Source organism: Mesocricetus auratus, unplaced genomic scaffold (genome assembly GCF_017639785.1).
Source record: "Mesocricetus auratus isolate SY011 unplaced genomic scaffold, BCM_Maur_2.0 Super-Scaffold_4256, whole genome shotgun sequence".
In the NCBI taxonomy this organism is placed as follows: domain Eukaryota; kingdom Metazoa; phylum Chordata; class Mammalia; order Rodentia; family Cricetidae; genus Mesocricetus; species Mesocricetus auratus.
In genome coordinates, this window is record NW_024429182.1 from 56,429,691 (window position 1) to 56,447,216 (window position 17,526).

General features: G+C 46.8%; 1 protein-coding gene across 2 annotated transcripts in view; it reads left to right on the forward strand.

Annotated features, from left to right (window-relative positions):
- The first annotated feature begins 1,530 nt into the window (after window positions 1–1,530).
- Window positions 1,531–17,526, forward strand: part of Cars1 (cysteinyl-tRNA synthetase 1) — a 51,170-nt gene continuing 35,174 nt past the window's right edge. Inside the window, exons 1-2 of one of the 2 annotated variants that reach the window (XM_040750898.1) lie at window positions 1,531–1,657; window positions 13,915–14,163. In XM_040750898.1, the coding sequence (XP_040606832.1) occupies window positions 1,633–1,657; window positions 13,915–14,163 (274 nt within the window). In that variant the 5' untranslated portion in view covers window positions 1,531–1,632. The remainder of the gene's footprint in view (window positions 1,658–13,914; window positions 14,164–17,526) is intronic. The other variant, XM_040750908.1, reaches the window with a different exon arrangement.

Sequence of the window (17,526 nt, forward strand, 5' to 3'; positions counted from 1 at the left end):
ACTCAGGAAGCAGAGGCAGGCGGATCACTGTGAGTTCGAGACCAGCCTGGTCTACAAGAGCTAGTTCCAGAACAGCCGCCAAAGCCACAGAGAAACCCTGTCTCAAAAAACCAAAAAAAAAAAAAAAAAAAGGAAAGTACTGGTACTAAAGATATTTTGTTTTGAGAAAGTTGTAGAAGTTAAGCAATATATGTTCTGATAAATTTAATATATATCTATAAAACCACACAACAATTGTTCTATTTGTTTGTTTATATTGAGACAGAGTCTCATGAATGCATCCATGGCTGGCCTGGAATTCACTGAGAACTGCCTCTTCCCTCCTGATTAAGGGCATGGTTGCCAGACACAAAGCTTTTAAAAATTTTTTATTTTATTAGTATATTTTTGTTTTGTTTGGCCTGCATGTATGTTTTTTTTTGTACCACATGCATGCAAAGCCACCCACAAAGGCCAGAGAGGTGTAGGACCCCCTGAATCTGGAATTACAACCGGTTGTGAGCAGTCATGTGAATGCTAGAAATCGAACCCTGCTCCTTCAGAAGAACAGCCATGCTCTTAACCACTGAACCATCTCTTCAACCTTAAAACAACTTAAAAAAAAATATTATAGCTGGGCGGTGGGGGCACACACTTTTACTCCCAGCACTAGGTAGGCAGAGGCAGGCAGATCTCTGTGAGTTTGAGGCCAGCCTCGTCTACAGAGCGAGTTCCAGGACAGCCAGGGCTAAATAGAGAAACACTGCCTCATTTTTGTTTTTGTTTTTTAATTTTGAGATATAGTCTCACTATGTAGCTTGCTTTTTTTTTTTTGGTTTTGTTTATTGGCATATATCCATTGTATATGTACTGGGTTTTTAAAAATTGGTGTTTTGTTTACATATATAAATTGGCGGTTTTAAATATATAAATTGGCATTGGTGTTTTGCCTGCATATATGTCTGGTGAGGGTGTTCGATCCCACCGAACAGGAGTCACAGACAAGTGGAAGAGCAGGCAGGGCTTTTTACCGCTGAGCCATCTCTCCAGCCCTTCTGGTTGTTGGGTGGGTGGGTTTGTGTGTTTTCTTTTCTGGCTATGTTTTTAAAATAACACTTCTCATTTCTTCTCACAACCTCCCTCTGGTGGGCTGTCTTGGGAGGCGACATCATCCACACTGGAAAATGGTTTGGGAGAGTGTGTAACAGGAAGTCCCTGGCTGGTGGCATTTTGGGGCGCCTCCGTCTGGGAGCGTGACGTCTTCCTCCCTCCTCCCCCTCCCCGCGCCGGGCTCCTTGCCCCGCCCCTTCCCTTGAGCCTCCTTTCCTTCTACTCACTTCACCCCGCCCGTCTTCCCAGCCCCTCGTCCCTCCCGGTCCCTCGCTTCGTCCGGCCCCTCTCAGCCCTCTTCCTGCAGTGGCCCGAGTCAGGGCTTTTTAGCGGCTTTAGCCACTCAGTGTCCCTGAGACAGGAATCCCAGCAGCGTGAGGCAGAGTGTTTTCCCATCACGCCTCACGCCGGCGTCAGAGCCGCGGTTGCCTAGCTACGGGACGTGCCCGGAAGGCCACTGGTGGGGCGGGACTTCCGGTGCCGCTGTTGCATCAGATTCTGGGAAGAGTCTGTGGCGGCAGCCGGGGGTCGGGATTCCCAGAGATGGCAGGTTCCTCTGCGGAGCAAGGTGAGTGGCGCGGGGTGACTGTGGGGCTAGCATGGCCCGAGTAGGCAGTGCCAGGCAGGGGCTGTGGGGACAGCAATGGCCCAAGAAGCAGTGCTGAGACTAGGGATCCGAGGATAGCGATGGCCCAAATGGGCTGTGGCCGGCCAGGGCAGTGATGTCCCGAGTGAGAGGTGGCAGGCTAGGAATCTGATTTGGCATGGACAGGAGTGGGCAGTGGTGTATCAGGGATCTGGGGTTGACTGGGGCTCAAGTGGGTAGTGACCAGCCCAGGGTTCTGTGGTGACAAGCCCTTGGGTAAGACTATGGGAGCAGCCGTGATGCAAGTGGGCAGTGCCAGACGAAAGCTCTGGGGATGGCCAGGGTCTCAGTGTATAGAGCAGGCCACAGGATCTTGGGGGAGGGGTGTGCCATGACTTCCTGAAGCTAGAGTACCTGCTTGATAGGGACCTGTCTCCTGTTCTGTAAGGCCATCCCTTCCTCAGCCTCAGTTTCTTGATTTGGTTAAGGCTAAGGTGTTCTTGGATGCTCAGAGATGGTCTGGTCCTGAATCAAATAGCCTGTCTCCAGCTGGTGCCTGGATGAGACTTCACCACCCCCCTCCTGTCCTGGCTGGACTTTGGGGGTGAGGCAAAGGCCCAAAGATTGTTTTGGTCTTCTGCCCAAGCAGGTGGGTGGAAGGGCACCCGAGGTTGGTACTTATGGAAGTAGGGCAGAGGAAGCAAGGGCTCAGTGTACACATACATGAAAGAGCTTGGAGCTTTATGAAGGCTTTAATCGCCGGTGTGGCCAGCATTCACCACAGGGGCCTGTCCAGTCACAGCATCACTGTCTACTTTATTGCCAACTGCGATGCTCCTTCAAGAGGCAGTCACTTATGTCACCCAAGTGGAGACCTGCGCCTTGGCAGATCTTTGAAGAGTAGTGTCTTTTCTCATTGTCTTCTCAGCAAGTGGGTTCTAGAAAGAACAGAGGCTGTGACCCAGACCCTGAAAGGTCAGAAGCAAGCCTTCAAGGACAGAATACTCGGTGTAGGTTTTAGTCTCTGTGATGCAGGCAGAAATTAGATGTTGCCTGCCTCCAGTGTAGAGTGTACCAAGATCTTTGAGGTGCCCTGTGGCACTTTGTTGTTCCTGTGGTCTTGCTGAGTTCCAGGCTCTGACCACCCCAGTAGCCAGTGATGTTCTTAGTGACAGTGGTACCTACCTTCATATTCCAGCATTCACTCAACTGGCGTGCCTAGATTCCAGCTGTATCCACCACTCAGAGCAGATCTTAGAAGTCTACCTAGACTTCTAAGTAACACAGCATCATAGCCAGCCATTCCACCCTGAGCTGCCCAACAGGTCTGGGATCACAACTGTGCCCATACTCACAACATCTTGGGGAATGGTTCCTGCCTCAGAGGGCGGTGTAGACATTGAATGAATTGGTAAGAAGGACTTGAAACAGTCTGTCAGAAATGAGACTCTGCGACATTTATTTACTTGTTTATTTGAGATAGGGTTTTATATAGCCCAGGCTGGCCTTGATCTTGATAAATAGCATTCCTGCCTCCATCTCTTGGGCAGGGATGACAGGTATTGTGACACCATGTCCAGCTTCCTCTTTGGCTTTTAAATAAAAATGGATGCATGGTGTGGTTTGAATAAGAATGGCTCCTGTAGGCTCATATTTCTGAATGCTCAGTCCCTAGTTGTAGAGTGTAGTCTTCCTTGCCAGTCGCCTTGGGCCCTGCTGCGCTGTCTGAACCCCCAAATAACACACAGGACACTAGACTTATTATGAAGCTGTTGGCCATTTGCTTGGTTTCTTACTGGCTATCTCTGATTTAAGTATTTAACCCATAATTGTTAATCTAAGTATTTCTCTTACCGGAGAAAAGGGTCCGGGCCTCTTACTTCTCTGGCGCCTACATGGTGTCTCCTTGTGTCTCTTTTCCAGAATCATCCTCAGCTCCTAGTCCCACCTATCTTGCTTCCCTATTGGCCAACAGTGCTTTATTCAACAACCAATAAGAGACAGATTTACAGAATGGCATCTCCCATCACCTAGTTGATAGAAATGTTGGGGAAGAATTAAGAGGTAGCATTGCTGGAGGAAGTGTGTCACTGGAGGTGGGTTTTGTAGTTTCAAAAAGCCTCTGCCTCTCTCAGTTAGGTGTCACTGCCTATTGCTTGTGTCTCAAGATGTGAGCTTTCAGCTACTGCTCCCATACCATGCCTCTTTGCCTGCTGCTATGCTCCCCACCACGATGGTTGTGGAATCTAGCCCTCTGGAACCTTGAGCCCCAAATTAGAAACAAGAGACTAGAAATAAGATCTGGATCACAAGGGAGATCACAAGTTCTTAGGGAAGATGACCCGAGAGTCAGCACTTTTCCCTGAAAGTCCAGGAGTAGGCAGTGGTGGGTGTGGTGGCATGTGCCTGTCATTCTAGCGCTCCAGAGGCAGAAGTAAGAGAATCTCTGGGAAATCAAGACCAGCCTGAACTACATAGCAAGTTCTAGGGCCAGTCAGGGATACATAGTGAAACCTTGTGTCAGACAAACAAAAAAGAAATGAAGAAAAAAGAAACTCAGGGAAGATAGCCACTTGCAACAACTCCAACAAAGCTGTGTGTGGTGGCACTCCAGTAATTTTCTCACTCTGGAAGATGAGGCAGGAGGATCACCAGTTTGAGACCAGCCTGGACTACATGAGATCCTGTCTCCAAACAACATAATACCACTCAGGAACTGGAAATACACAGTACAGAGATGGTCTTTAGTTGTGCTTTGGGAGCATTTGAGCAACTGTTTTCTTCCTCATGTTTCCTCAGAGGGTGGCTCACACTCTAGGTAACACGGGGTACAAAGGGCAGGTTTATTTCCGGATCTCTGGTAGTTGGAGTTCATCTCAGACACCTGACTTTTTCCCATAGTTTAACCGACAGTCTTCATAATCGTACCATAACATGCAGCCTGACTCAGCACAAGTCCCAGCACAGCTGTAATAGTGCCTGTGTCCCTTGTGGTTCTTCCAGTGCAGATGATACCCTGACAACCAGACAAGTGAAGCGATTGAGTCTGCTATTACCACAGCCAGAGACAGGGCCAGGAGGAATCCCTTGGTGCAGGAACTTCAGCTACCACTGTAGCAACTCCTGCAGATTCTCTTAGGGTGATCAGGTTTTGGCTCCAGTTCCCAAGTATGGGAAATTACAAGAGCAGAGCAAAATGGACCTGATTGAAGGCTTCAAATACTTGCTTATCTGTGCCCTCATGTTCCCAGGATGTCGGTTATGGCAGTAGCCTCTGGTGAACACTGAGCAGCAGCTCCTGGTGGCAGTAGTGGATGGGAACCCCATAAGGAACATATGGGATAGGAGAAGCAAGATCAGCTAGAGGAGGCTGAGGGTGCTTTAGCTGGGACAGAGTGATCTGCGTGTATGGGTATCCTTGGGACGTCTGCATGTGAGAGCTTTGAGTGGTCCTTCGCAATTGTGGCAGTAACAGGCAGAGAAGGTCAAGTCAAGGCTTACCCCCTGGGAACTTAGGGACCTGCTCCAAGAATGCTTTCTTCCATTGTACCTGGGAGAGCTCCCAGAGTGGAAAGGGGACAGAAACGGGTATGAATGCTGATGGGAGGAGCCAGCTGTCCTTCCACATGTGAGGACTGTGGGTCATTTGAAGTGAGGTGGCTTCTTCACTGTGCTGAGTGCTAGCACCTGTGCAGTCTCCATGGCTGTTTGGCAAAGACTCCATATGCTGTGTTAGTTATTGTCTGCCTTTGGGACAGTCCCGCCATCAGAGGGCTCTGCTCTTTGTGTGTTCAGGGGATTAGCTGCAGATCTACTTGGTGGTGACCTGCCCTTCTGTGGAGGCAGAGTAGTTTGGGTATGGTGTGTGGAGGGTCCTGGTGAGGCCGAGTTTGCAGAGTGGGTCTGGGAGGAATTCTCTTGCCAAGTAATGAACAGCTGGAGAATGGCTCAGCCAGCTCCCCTGAGAAAGCTGACCTGTTCAAGATGCTTCCTCCAGGAATGTCTGCACAGCTACCATTACTAGAAGGACCACCTCATACATTCTCAGTTACCCCGCTCACCTGGCCAGGCTTTGTTTCCTCACTGTGGTCTGGGCTGCTCTACACAGAGCCTTTGGGATGCTGTGGTCTGGCATATTCCTCCAGGGAACCTCTGTAGTTCTTCAGTGATTACAATCATCGTAATGCAGGAGCAATTACAGTAATGACAGCAAGCAGGGGAGCTGGCTTTTTGCCAGAGGTTTGTAAAGCATTCTGTAAGTGTAATTGCACTTAGTGCTTTGAGGCTTTACAAGGTGGGTGGTGTCAAGAGTGGTTCAGTCTGAAGAGGGCAGGTGCTCAGCCTGCAGGCTAGACCCATCTCCCAGAGCGTCCTGCAGCCTGTTCCTTCCCTGTGCTGTTTCCCTACACTCTAAAGCGTTGCAGTTGTCAGGGTGGTGTGGGTGCTTAGGGGACTTGGTGGCTGCAGAAAACAGAAGTGGTGCACACAAGGAGGGAGTAAGTGTTTGGGGGTATTCCTGGGCATGGCTCAGTGGTGCTCAGAGACTGCTAGGCAGGGGCTGCCTTCCTCCCTGTGAAGCATCTTCATCAGGGAAGAGATGCCCTATTAATTCTACCCAAGCGACACGGAGGTAGAGTCCCGAGCACAGTTGGAGGGCCCTCCATATAAAGCAGTAGGCACACATCTAGCTCCTTCACCTGTGGTTGAGGGCCTGGAACAGGGAACTGTTCTTCAAAGCCCACAGCTGGGTCCTGAGAGCCACATGCTTGAAGAAGGGAGGGAAACTGAAACTGGCCATGGGAGCTGGAAGAACTGGCCCTTGGGAGTCCCCAGCTCGTCCCGATACCTTTGCAGGGACAGGATGTGTCTGCTGCTTGGCATTACTTAGCAGTTGGCAGGTCTGAGTGAAAAGTGCCTTTCTTGTTCTTGGATCCCTGTGTCTTTGGGTAGTAGTCTCCAGCCAAGTCTTCCATGGGGGTGAAGGCCATGCCCAATGCTGGCTCTGTTTTGGGGCCCTTCCTGAGAAAGGCACAGTGAGCCCCAAAGCTATAACTAAAGTGCCATCCCTCTGCTAGTCATGCCGTCACAACCTTGCCAAATGTCCAGGCTGAGTTCTGGATGCTGAAGATAGCACAGTGAGCAAAGCGGCTAGAGAGCGCAGGCAGTGAGGGGAGGGGGCAGTATGCAGGGGCAAAGGGTGACATGCCCTGGCAGTAGGCACTGAAAGAGTGAAGGAAATGAGGGGCTTGACCGTGCCTAGAGGTGTACATACCTCCCAAGAGCCTCGGGGCAATCCCTGAAGCCAGTGTGAGACCTGGCCTGTGTTCCTGTAAGGCACAGTTTATGGGAGACAGAGATAGATTCTTTCTCAGTAGGGAAGCCCATTCCGGACTGCAGGCTTGGTTTGCTAGGAGACTCAGGTAAGAGGGGAGCTGGGCCCACACTGCTGTGCAGGGAACTGTGGTGAGGAATCTGGGTCCAGGTGCTGGGTGGATAGCTTGCTCTGGAAAGGGACACAATTTGGATTGGTCTGAAAGGAACAATGAAGCTTTGGGCTCCCGTGGCTGTATAGAGTCACAGATCAGACTGTCACACATATGTAGAGGACCTAGATTGGTCCCGTGTGGGTTTCCTAGCTGTCAGTACAGAGTCTGTGAGTTCCTATGAGTCCATGTTAGTTTTTCTGTGGACTCCCTTGTGATAACCTACACGCACACACCCTCGTACAATCCTTCCCTCTCTTTAACAGGATTCTGAGAGCCTTGGTCCAGTACTTGGCTGTGGATCTCTGCATCTATTTCCATCAGTCACTGGATGAAGGCTCTCTGATTGAAATTAGGATAGTCACCAATCTGGTTACATTAGATAGTCAGTTCAGGCACTCTCCATTATTGCTAGGAGTCTTAGCTGGAGTCATCCTTGTGGATTCCTAGGAGTTTCCCTGGCACCAGGTTTCTCCCTGATCCCGAAGTGCCCCCTCCCCCCCAAGCAGGACATCTCTTTCATTACTCTTTTCCTCCATCCTACCCCCAACCCACCCAACCCAACCCCTCATGTTCCCATTACCTCCCACCCTGCCCCAGTTTACCGAGGAAATCTCTTCTATTTCCCCTTCCCAGGGAAATCCATGTGTCCCTCCTTGGGACCTCCTTGTTACTTAGCCTCTTTGGAACTGTGGATTGTAGCATGGTTATCCTTCACTCTACAGCTGATATCCACTTACGAGTGAGTACATACATGTTTGTCTCTCTGGGTCTGAGTTACCTCACTCAGGATTATTTTTTTTTTTTCTAGTTCCATCCATTTTCCTACAAATTTCATGATGTCATTATTTTTTATGGCTGAGCAGTACACCATTATGTATAAATGTACCACAGTTTCTTTATCCATTTTTCAGTTGAGGGGCATCTAGGTTGTTTCTGGGTTCTGGTTATTACAAATAATGCTGCTATGAGCATAGCTGAACAAATGTCCTTGTGGTATGATTGAGCATCCTTTGCATATATACCCAAGATTGGTATAGCTGGGTTTGAGTTAGATTGATTACCAATTTTCTGAAAAACCACCATACTGATTTCCAAGTTTGCACTCACCAGCAGTGAAGGAGTGTTACCTTCTCCACATCCTCTCCAACATAAGCTGTCATTAGTGTTTTTGATCTAGGTGTTTTTTGACCCTTTGAGGTTCTGTTGAGAATTCTCTGTTTAGATCAGCACCCTGTTTTTAAATTGTATTATTTGGTATTTTGATGTCTAGTTTTTTGAGCTTTTTATATATTTTGGAGATCAACCCTCTGTCATATGTAGGGTTGGTGAAGATCTTTTCCCATTCTATAGACTGCTGTTTTGTTTTATTGAAGTCCTTTGCCTTACAAAAGCTTTTCAGTTTCAGGAGGTCCCATTTATTAATTGTTGATCTCAGTGTCTGTGCTACTGGTGTTCTTTTTTTTTTTTTTTTTTTTTTTTTTTTTTGGTTTTACGAGACAGGGTTTCTCTGTATTGTTTTGGAGGCTATCGGTCCAGCCCGGCCTCGAACTCACAGAGATCCGCCTGCCTCTGCCTCCCGAGTGCTGGGATTAAAGGCGTGCGCCACCACCGCCTGGCGCTACTAGTGTTCTATTTAGGAAATAGTCTCCCGTGCCAATGCACTAAAGGCTACTTCCCACTTTCTTTGCTATCAGGTTCAGTGTGGCTAGATTTATGTTGAGGTCTTTGATCCACTTGGACCTTGAGTTTTTTGCATGGTGGTAGATATAAATCTACTTGTATTCTCCATCCAGTTAAGCCAGCACCATTTGTTGAAGATGTTCTCTTTTTTGCATTGTATAATTTTGGCTTCTTTTATCCAAAATCAGATATTCATAGGTGTGTGGATTTATGCCAGGGTCTTTGATTCAATTCCATTGACCCATCTGTCTGGTTTTATACCAAAACCATGCTAATTTTGTTACTATAGTTCTATGCTAGAGCTTGAAGTCAGGGATGGTGATACCTCTGGAAATTCCTTTTATTGTACAAGATTGCTTAACTATTCTGGTTTTTTGTTTTTCCATATGAAATTGTGTATTTTTCTTTCAAGGTTTGTAAAGAATTGTGTTGGAATTTTGATAGGGATTGCATTTAATCTGGTAGATTGCTTTTGGTAAAATGGTCATTTTTATTATGTTAATCCTACTGATTCATGAGCATGGGAGATCTTTCCATCTTCTGATATCTTCTCTAATTTCTTTCTTCAAAGAATTCTTTTTTGAGACAAGATTTCTCTGTAGCTTTGGGCCTGTCCTGGAACTCGCTCTGTAGACTAGGCTGGCCCCAAACTCACAGGGATCCACTTGCCTCTGCCTCCCCAGTGCTGGGATTAATGGAATGCACCACCACTGCCCCCCTTGAAAGACTTAAAATTCTTGCCATACAGGTCTTTCACCTGTTTGGTTAGAGTTACCCCAAGACATATCATTTATGACTATTGTAAAGGGCGTTGTCTCCGTGATTTCTTTCTCAGCCAGTTTATCATCTGTATTTAGGAGGGCTACTGGTTTTTTTTTTTTTTTTTTTTTTTTTTTTTTAGTTATATTGTATCCCACCACATTGCTGAATGTGCTTACCAGCTATAGTAGTTCCCTAGTAGAATTTTTGGGGTCACTTATGTATACTACCATATCATCTGCAAGTAGAGATAGTTTGACTCTTTCCTTCAATTTGTATCCCCTTGATCTCCTTTTGTTGTCTTATTGCTCTAGCTAGAACTTCCAGTACTATATTGAATAGATATGGAGAGAGTAGACAGCTTTGTCTTGCTCCTGATTTTAGTGGAATCACTTTGAGTTTTTCTTCATTTAATTTGATGTTGGCTGTCATCTTGTTGATTATTGCTTTTATTATGTTTAGGTATGCTCCTTGTATCTCTTCAAGACCTTTATCATGAAGGGGTGTTGGATTTTGTTGAAGGCTTTTTTCAGCATCTAATGAGATGATCATGTGTTTTTTTTCTTTCAGTTGTTTATATAGTGGGTTACATTGACGGATTTGCGTATGTTGAACCATCCTTGCATCTCTACTGGGATGAAGCCTACTTGGTCATGGTGGATATTTTTGATGTTTTTCTGGCTCCAGTTTGCCAGTATTTTATTGAGTATTTTTGCATCAATGTTCATAAGGGAAATGAGTCTGTAATTCTCTTTCTTTGTTGAGCCTTTGTGTGGTTTGGGTATTAGGGCAACTATAGCGTCATAAAAAAAATTAGCAGTGTTCTCATAAAAAAAAAATTAGCAGTGTTCCTTCTGTTTCTATTGTGTGGGACAGTTTGAGGAGTATTGGAGTTAGCTCTTCTTTGAGATTCTGCCCTGAAGCCATTTGGCCCTGAGCTATTTTTGGTTGGGATACTTTTAGTGACTGCTTCTATTTTCTTGGGGGTTATAGGTGTATTTAAGGTGTGTATCTGGTTTTGATTTAATTTTGGTATGTAGTACCTGTCAAGAAAATTGTCCATTTCTTTTAGATTTTTCCAATTTTGTGAAGTACAGGTTTTTGAAGTATGACCTGATGATTCTCTGGATTTCCTCAATATCTGTTGTTACACCCCCTTTTTGTTTCTGATTTTGTTAATTTGAATATTCTCTCTGCCTTTTAATTAGATTGGATAAGGGTTTGTCTTCCTTGTTGATTTTTCTCAAAGAACCAACTCTTTGTTCCATTGATTTTTTTTTTTTTATTCTTTTTGTTTCAATTTTATTCTTTTCAGCTCTCAGTTTCTTTCCTGCCATCTACTCCTCCTGGGTATGTTTGCTTCTGTCTGGCAGACCTGTCCAGTGGTGAGAGTAGGGTGTTGAAGTCTCCCACTATTAATGTGTGGGGTTTGATGTGCAATTTAAGCTTTAGTAATGTTTCTTTTACAAATGTGGGTGCCCTTGTATTTGGAACATAGGTATTAGAATTGAGACTTTGTCTTGATGGATCTTTCTTTTGATGAATATGAAATGTCCTTCTCCATCTCTTGATTAATTTCAGTTTGAAGTCTATTTTGGTAGATATTAGGATAGCTATACCAGCTTGCTTCTTAGGTCCATTTTTTGATTGGAAATTTTTTTCCCAGCCCTTTTACTCTAAGGTAATGTCTGTCTTTGAAGTTAAGGTGTGCTTCCTGTATGCAGCAGAAGGATGGATGAATTCTGTTTTTGTATCCATTCTATTAGCCTGTGTCTTTTTATTGGGGAATTGAGTTCATTGATAATAGGAGATATTAATGACCCATGATTGTTAATTCCTGTTATTTGTGGTTTTGGTGTGTGTGTGTGTGTTTTCCTTTGGGTTTTACTGGTGTGAGATTACCTATTGCCTGTGTTTTCGTGGGTGCAGCTTACTTCCTTGGGTTGGAGTTTTCCTTCTAGTATTTTCTGTAGGGCTGGCTTTGTGGATAGGTGTTGTTTAAATCTAGTTTTGTCATGAAGTATCTTGTTTTTTCCATCTGTGGTGACTGAAATTTTTGGGTATAGTAGTTTGGGCTGGCATCCATGGTCTCTTAGTGCCTGCAAACATCTGTCCAGACCCTACTGGCTTTTAGGATCTCTATTGAGAAGTCAGATATAATTCTGATAGGTCTGCCTTTATATGTTGTTTGGCCTTTTTCCTATGCAGCTCTTGATATTTTCCTTTATTCTGTATGTTTAGCATTTTGATTTTTATGTGGTGAGGGAACTTTTTCTTTTGGTCTAATCTGTTTGGTATTCTGTAAGCTTTTTGTACCTTTATAGGCATGTCCTTCTTTTGGTTAGGATAGTTTTCTTCTATGATTTTGTTGAATATTTTGTGTGCCCTTGAGCTGGGATTCTTCTTCTGTTAGTATTATTCTTAGGTTTGGCCTTTTCATGGTGTCCCAGATTTCCTGTATGTTTTGTGTTAGGAATCTTTTGGATTTAATATTTTTCTTTGACTGGTGAATCGGTTTCATCGTGTCTTCAGTGCCTGAGATCCTCTCTTCCATCTCTTGTATTCTGTTGGTGATGCTTATATTTGTAGATCCTGTTCACTTCCCCAGATTTTCCATTTCCAGAATTCCCTTGGTTTGTGTTTCTTTATTGCTTCTATTTCAATTTTCAAGTCTCGAGCCGTGCACCACCACCGCCCAACTTTGCTTGGCTTTCTTTAAGGGATTTTTCACATTGGTGTTTACTCATCTGGATTTGGGATGATTATAGCTCTAGGTGTTGATTCTTGTATTTGTCTTGGTTGGATGGGTGTTTTTGTTCCTTAATTTTCTGTTTCCTTTGTTGTCTTTTGGCCCAAATGGCCAAAGGTTCTGGTGACTGGCAGGTCTTCAGGTCAGTAGAGTGTTTCAGCTGATTTGTAGGGGCTTGGGGTGCCTAGATATAGTGTATCTGCTGTTTTTCTGACTGGTGTGAGCTGTACCTTTGCCTATGGAGTCTACTGGAGTTTCAGGGGGAAGGGTTGGCCACAGGAAGGATGATGAGGTGGATAGGGTTGGGTGTCTAAGTGGGTCTTGGGAACAGAATCCAGTGGGTGGTGCAGCCTGCCGGTCTTTCACCTGATGGCTGCTCGGCTGCTCAGCTTGCTTTCTTACACACCCCAGGACCACCTGCCCAGAGGTGGCACCACCACAATGAACTGCTTCTTAATCTTTAAATCAGAAAATGTACCACAGGCTTGTTCATAGGCTGGTCTGGTGGCACAATGTTCCCAGCTGATTAACATACACCAAGTTGGCATAAAACTAGCCAGGGTATGATGTAGATGACCAGCCATGATAAGAGCTTAAGATTTCTGTCCTCCTGGTAGCCCATGCAGAACCTTACCCCGGAGTCCTACACACTCTCAGGGTTGTGGGTGGTGGGAGTCATGACTGTTGTACCCTTTGTAGCAGGTGCCTCAGTGAAGGGTGTCCTCAGAACAATTCCTTCTGACAGCCCTGAGCACTCTTGAGTGGGCTTGGACAACCTGGGGATGTGGTGTCTTGCTTCTGGAAGTCATGTTTGTTCCAGTATCTGCAGGCTTATGCATGGTGATGTCATGTGCTGAGGGCTCTGCAGCTGCTACCCTCTCCATAGCATAAAAGTAGCCACTTCATTAATTAATTAAGTTTATTTTGTGGTGCCGGGCATCAAACCAAGAGCCTTATACTCACTAAGTGAGTGCTGTGCTACATCTGCTAGAGATTCACCTGCCTCTGCCTCTGCCTCTGCTCCTCTGCCCCTCTGCCACTGCCCCCTGCCCCTCTGCCTTTCTGCCTCTGCCCCTCTGCCCCTGCTGGGATTAAAGGTGTACATCACCGTGTCTGACCCAAAGTTAGACATTTCCATTTTAAAGCACACAATCCCTGACATCTGGTAGAGCACCCACGACACTGCAGACCAGCTCAATATACATCTGAAACCTTTCCGTGAGTTCCAGGAGGAAATCTGACCTGCCCCACTGTCACCCTGCCTTCCAGCCACTGCTCTTCATGCCCACCCTGTGGTCATTCCTCTTCTGGATGTCTGGCATTCAGGAAAGGGCTCTGAAACACACAACTCTCTAGCTCTAGTTCCTGGACAGCTTCCGTGTGCATGCCTGACATTCTGTGACCTCTTCCTTTTCCTGTCCCACGCCCTCTGCCTGCCTACCTGATGTCACATCTCCCTACCCACTTGCCTGACATCATGTGCCCTTCTGCCTGCTTTCCTGCCTGCCTGATGTCATGTATTGCCTGCCCTCTGGCCTGACGTCCTGTGCCCTCTGTCTTTGCAGCTGCCGACTACAGGTCCATTCTGAGCATTAGTGACGAGGCAGCCAGGGTACAGGCCCTGGACCAGCACCTCAGCACGCGTAGCTATGTCCAGGGGTACTCCCTGTCCCAGGCAGATGTGGACGTGTTCAGGCAGCTCTCAGCCCCTACTGATGACTCAAGGTTCTTCCACGTGACTCGGTGGTTCAGACACATAGAAGCGCTCCTGGGTGGCCCCCAAGGCAGAGACGAGCCCTGCAGGCTCCAAGCAAGTGAGTAACAGCATTGAACCTCTGCTCCAAGATCAAGGGCATGAGGTGCTATTAGAGACTCACCTCCATATTTAGTCAAGTGTTTCCATGGGGCAGGTACCGTGCTTGCTGAGTCTGGTAGGGTGAAGTTGTATACCCAGAATGGCAGGGCTCAGAGCCACCATGACCAGGAACCACTTCAGGGTCACACTGCATGCTGCTATCTGGGGTTCAGTTAATGTTTTGCTGGTATTGGCTCTTGGTTCTTGTCTTTAGTACCATAGATTATATTTGTTTCTCTTCTGGTGCAGCGTCACTAGATATTAGAGCTGTATTCATTAACATTGTACCTTTCAAAAACCAGACATAACTCTCCTGTCTGTCAGCCATGCCTGTGGGTGCTGCTGGTGTCCCTGGGCACAGTTGTTAGGATGGGAAGGCACTACTGAAAAGGCTTTGGTTGGGACCCAAATGGTTTGTTAGCTTGATTTGGCCACATGGAAACGGTCCCTTCTGTGGGTGCTCCCTTCTGAATTGCCCCAGTTTTTCATGGCTACAATACATTCTCCCTTATGTGGAGAGGGCTGAGTGCTGACTTATGCAAGTCCCTGCTGGTGACCTCTTTGAGGCTTTGCAGACTTGGGGTGGGTAATTTGGAACATGTGGAAGGATCCTCTAGAGTCAGAAGGTGTCTAGATTTTTCTGGATTATTCCAAGTAAGCACTACTCCAGCCTAGGTGGGAGATGTGGCAGCATGGGTGGTCTCCTCTGTACATCTGCTGTCCTGTGTCCAGCACTGTGTTCCAGGTGTCATATGTAGCATCAGGTGTCTTCTCCAAAAGGCTCAGGGAGTCAGATTGTCTGAACACTATGCCCCAACTCCAGTGAGTTCAGGGACCTGGTCCTGGCCTCAGCAACCACCCATTTAGGCTCCTTTATGGTCCTGGGAAGAACTGAACAGACAAACTACTATCCATACCAGTGGACACAATAGAGCATTACTTCTCAGGGACCTCATGACCCTACAGTCAGCCGACATCTACTGAGGTTTCTTTGAGGGATGCTTTTACATGGAGAATGGACCAAGGACAGCACTAACAGGATTATCCTGCTTCCTCCAGTACCACAGCTGCCTATGAGGCCATCAGGACCACGTAAGCCTGTGAAGATCATATGTCAGGTCAGATGTCCGTTAAGCAAAATGTTCAGAAGGCTGCCTGGAGGGGAAGCCAGGTTGGAGCTGGACTACCTGGCTTTTGGCAGGCCCAGAGTCCAGTGTCCACACTATGCCTCTGGATTCATAGTAGCTCTGTTTGCCTCTGTGTGACTGTGAGGATTGGAGTTCTCCCTGTCCTGTCTCTAAAGTATGGTCTCCAAGTGAGAACACCTCCCCACTCCAGACACTGCTCCCCAGCACAGCTCACCATTCCTACTGCTTGTTGCTCTGTACATAAAACATACCACATCTTGCCTTCATCAGCTTCCCCTCCTCAAGGCTGAGGCCTTAGCAACAAAGGACCCTCTCAGATATGGAAAATTACTATGTTGTTCTTAGCCTTCACGGTCCACTTCCAGGGGAGCCAGCCCTTTTCTCATCAGCCTCCCCTCCTCCTTTCTCCCATCTTATCACCTTGTTATCCTCTATGATTCAGTATGGAGATCTACTCCTTCCCGGGGCTTCGAGCTTGCTTGGGAGCTCTCACCTGGAACTGGGGCTTAGCCCATTTGGCCCCTTACTTCTCCCAGCTCTTTTGGAAGCAGCAGACATACTGTCACTGAGGAAAGGGTCTGCTGGAAATCTAGGCAATGTATTTAGGAAGGTTCAGTATCTGAGTTATCCATCCCAGGCAGGTGGCCACAGCTGGGACTCAAGCTACCTGCATTACTTCATGCTCCTGGAGCAGGCTATTGCTTCCCAGTAGCTTCTCCATCTTTGGACCTCCAACCTCTTGCATCGCATTTTCTTTTAAAGAATTTTTATTTACTTATATGTACAGTGTTCTGGCTGCATATATGCCTGTGTACCAAAAGAGGGCACTAGGTCTCATTACAGATGGTTGTGAGCCCCTACGTGGTTGCTAGGAATTGAACTGAGAACCTTTGGAAGAGTAGCCAGTTCTTTTAACCTCTGAGCCATCTCTCCAGCCCCATATCCCATTTTCAAAGTGTAGCTGTCTGTGTTATAAAGTTATAAAGTGGCTGTTTGTAATGATCCGGGCGAGGTCCTGAGGATTTAAATGAAGACAAAGACAGTGGTTCATTCTTGCATTTATTGTAACAAGAGAGGAGCAATAAATACCAATAAGCAAACACAGTGGAAAACTACCAAGTCAGGAGCTCGCTTTCCCAGGGCCCTCCAGCTAAGGAACTTGAATTTAGATAATAAGGATGGGTAGAAAACAGGAATTTGCATACAGGTCTAATTGAAAGGAGGGAGACAGGATATGCTCACTCCTAGTCACAAGCTGGTCAACAGTCCCTATGGGGGAAGGGTCCAACAGCTGTTGGGGCAGTGACACTTGATAAACATGACACATGATAAACATGCCACCATGGTGCCTGGCCTGGAGTGGGACAGTTTCTGTGTGTGTATGTGGAGTGACACTGTCCCAAAAGAAACCCAAACAGGCTGATAGCACCTAGGAGGCTGTGGGGACCCTGACACTGCTATGGATCCTTGGGTTGTGAAGTTTCAGGGAGAGCCTGAAAATCTCATCTGTGTGCCCTGTTGACCCAGGGAGCCTGTGCAAGGCAGGCTGTTGTGTATCTTGCTCTGTTGTGCCCCTTTTCAAACCAGAATGTGTCTATGTCAGGTGGCCCTGAAGCCTGTCACTAGCTTTAGGACTGTGGCAGCCTTCAGTAGAGCTGAACACTGAGTGTGGCCCAAATTTTACAGGGACTCATCTTCAGCCCTCAGTGTAGTAGCCCTTGGCAATGTCTTTCCTGTGAGACTGCAGCAGCATCTCCATTTTTTGCTGTCACCTCTGGATATTATGAGGAAGGACAGTGACACAGAATCCTTCGTCACATCATAGACTTTCCCATAAGGATACCAGTGTGCTCAGAGTGAGCTGAGAGTACATTGGTGTCTGACGAAAGGGTTTGGGTTTTTTCCTCCATCCCAGTCTGTGGCTGCCTGTGGCTGGATCCCAAACTCACTGGAGGAAGGAGCTCCTGCTGGCAGCTGGCTGCTGTCGCCTCCCTCATCTGCATCCACACCATGGGCAGTCCTCCCCTTTATCCTTAGCCTGTCAGTTAACCAGTGTCCTCTATTCTGTTTAGTGTGATCTGGGCAAGGATTGGAGTCTGGAAATGGCCTGTGCCCAGAACAAATTTCTCCATGACTTTTGAAGTGACATCAACAGGTTGGCAAGCTAAAGTGTG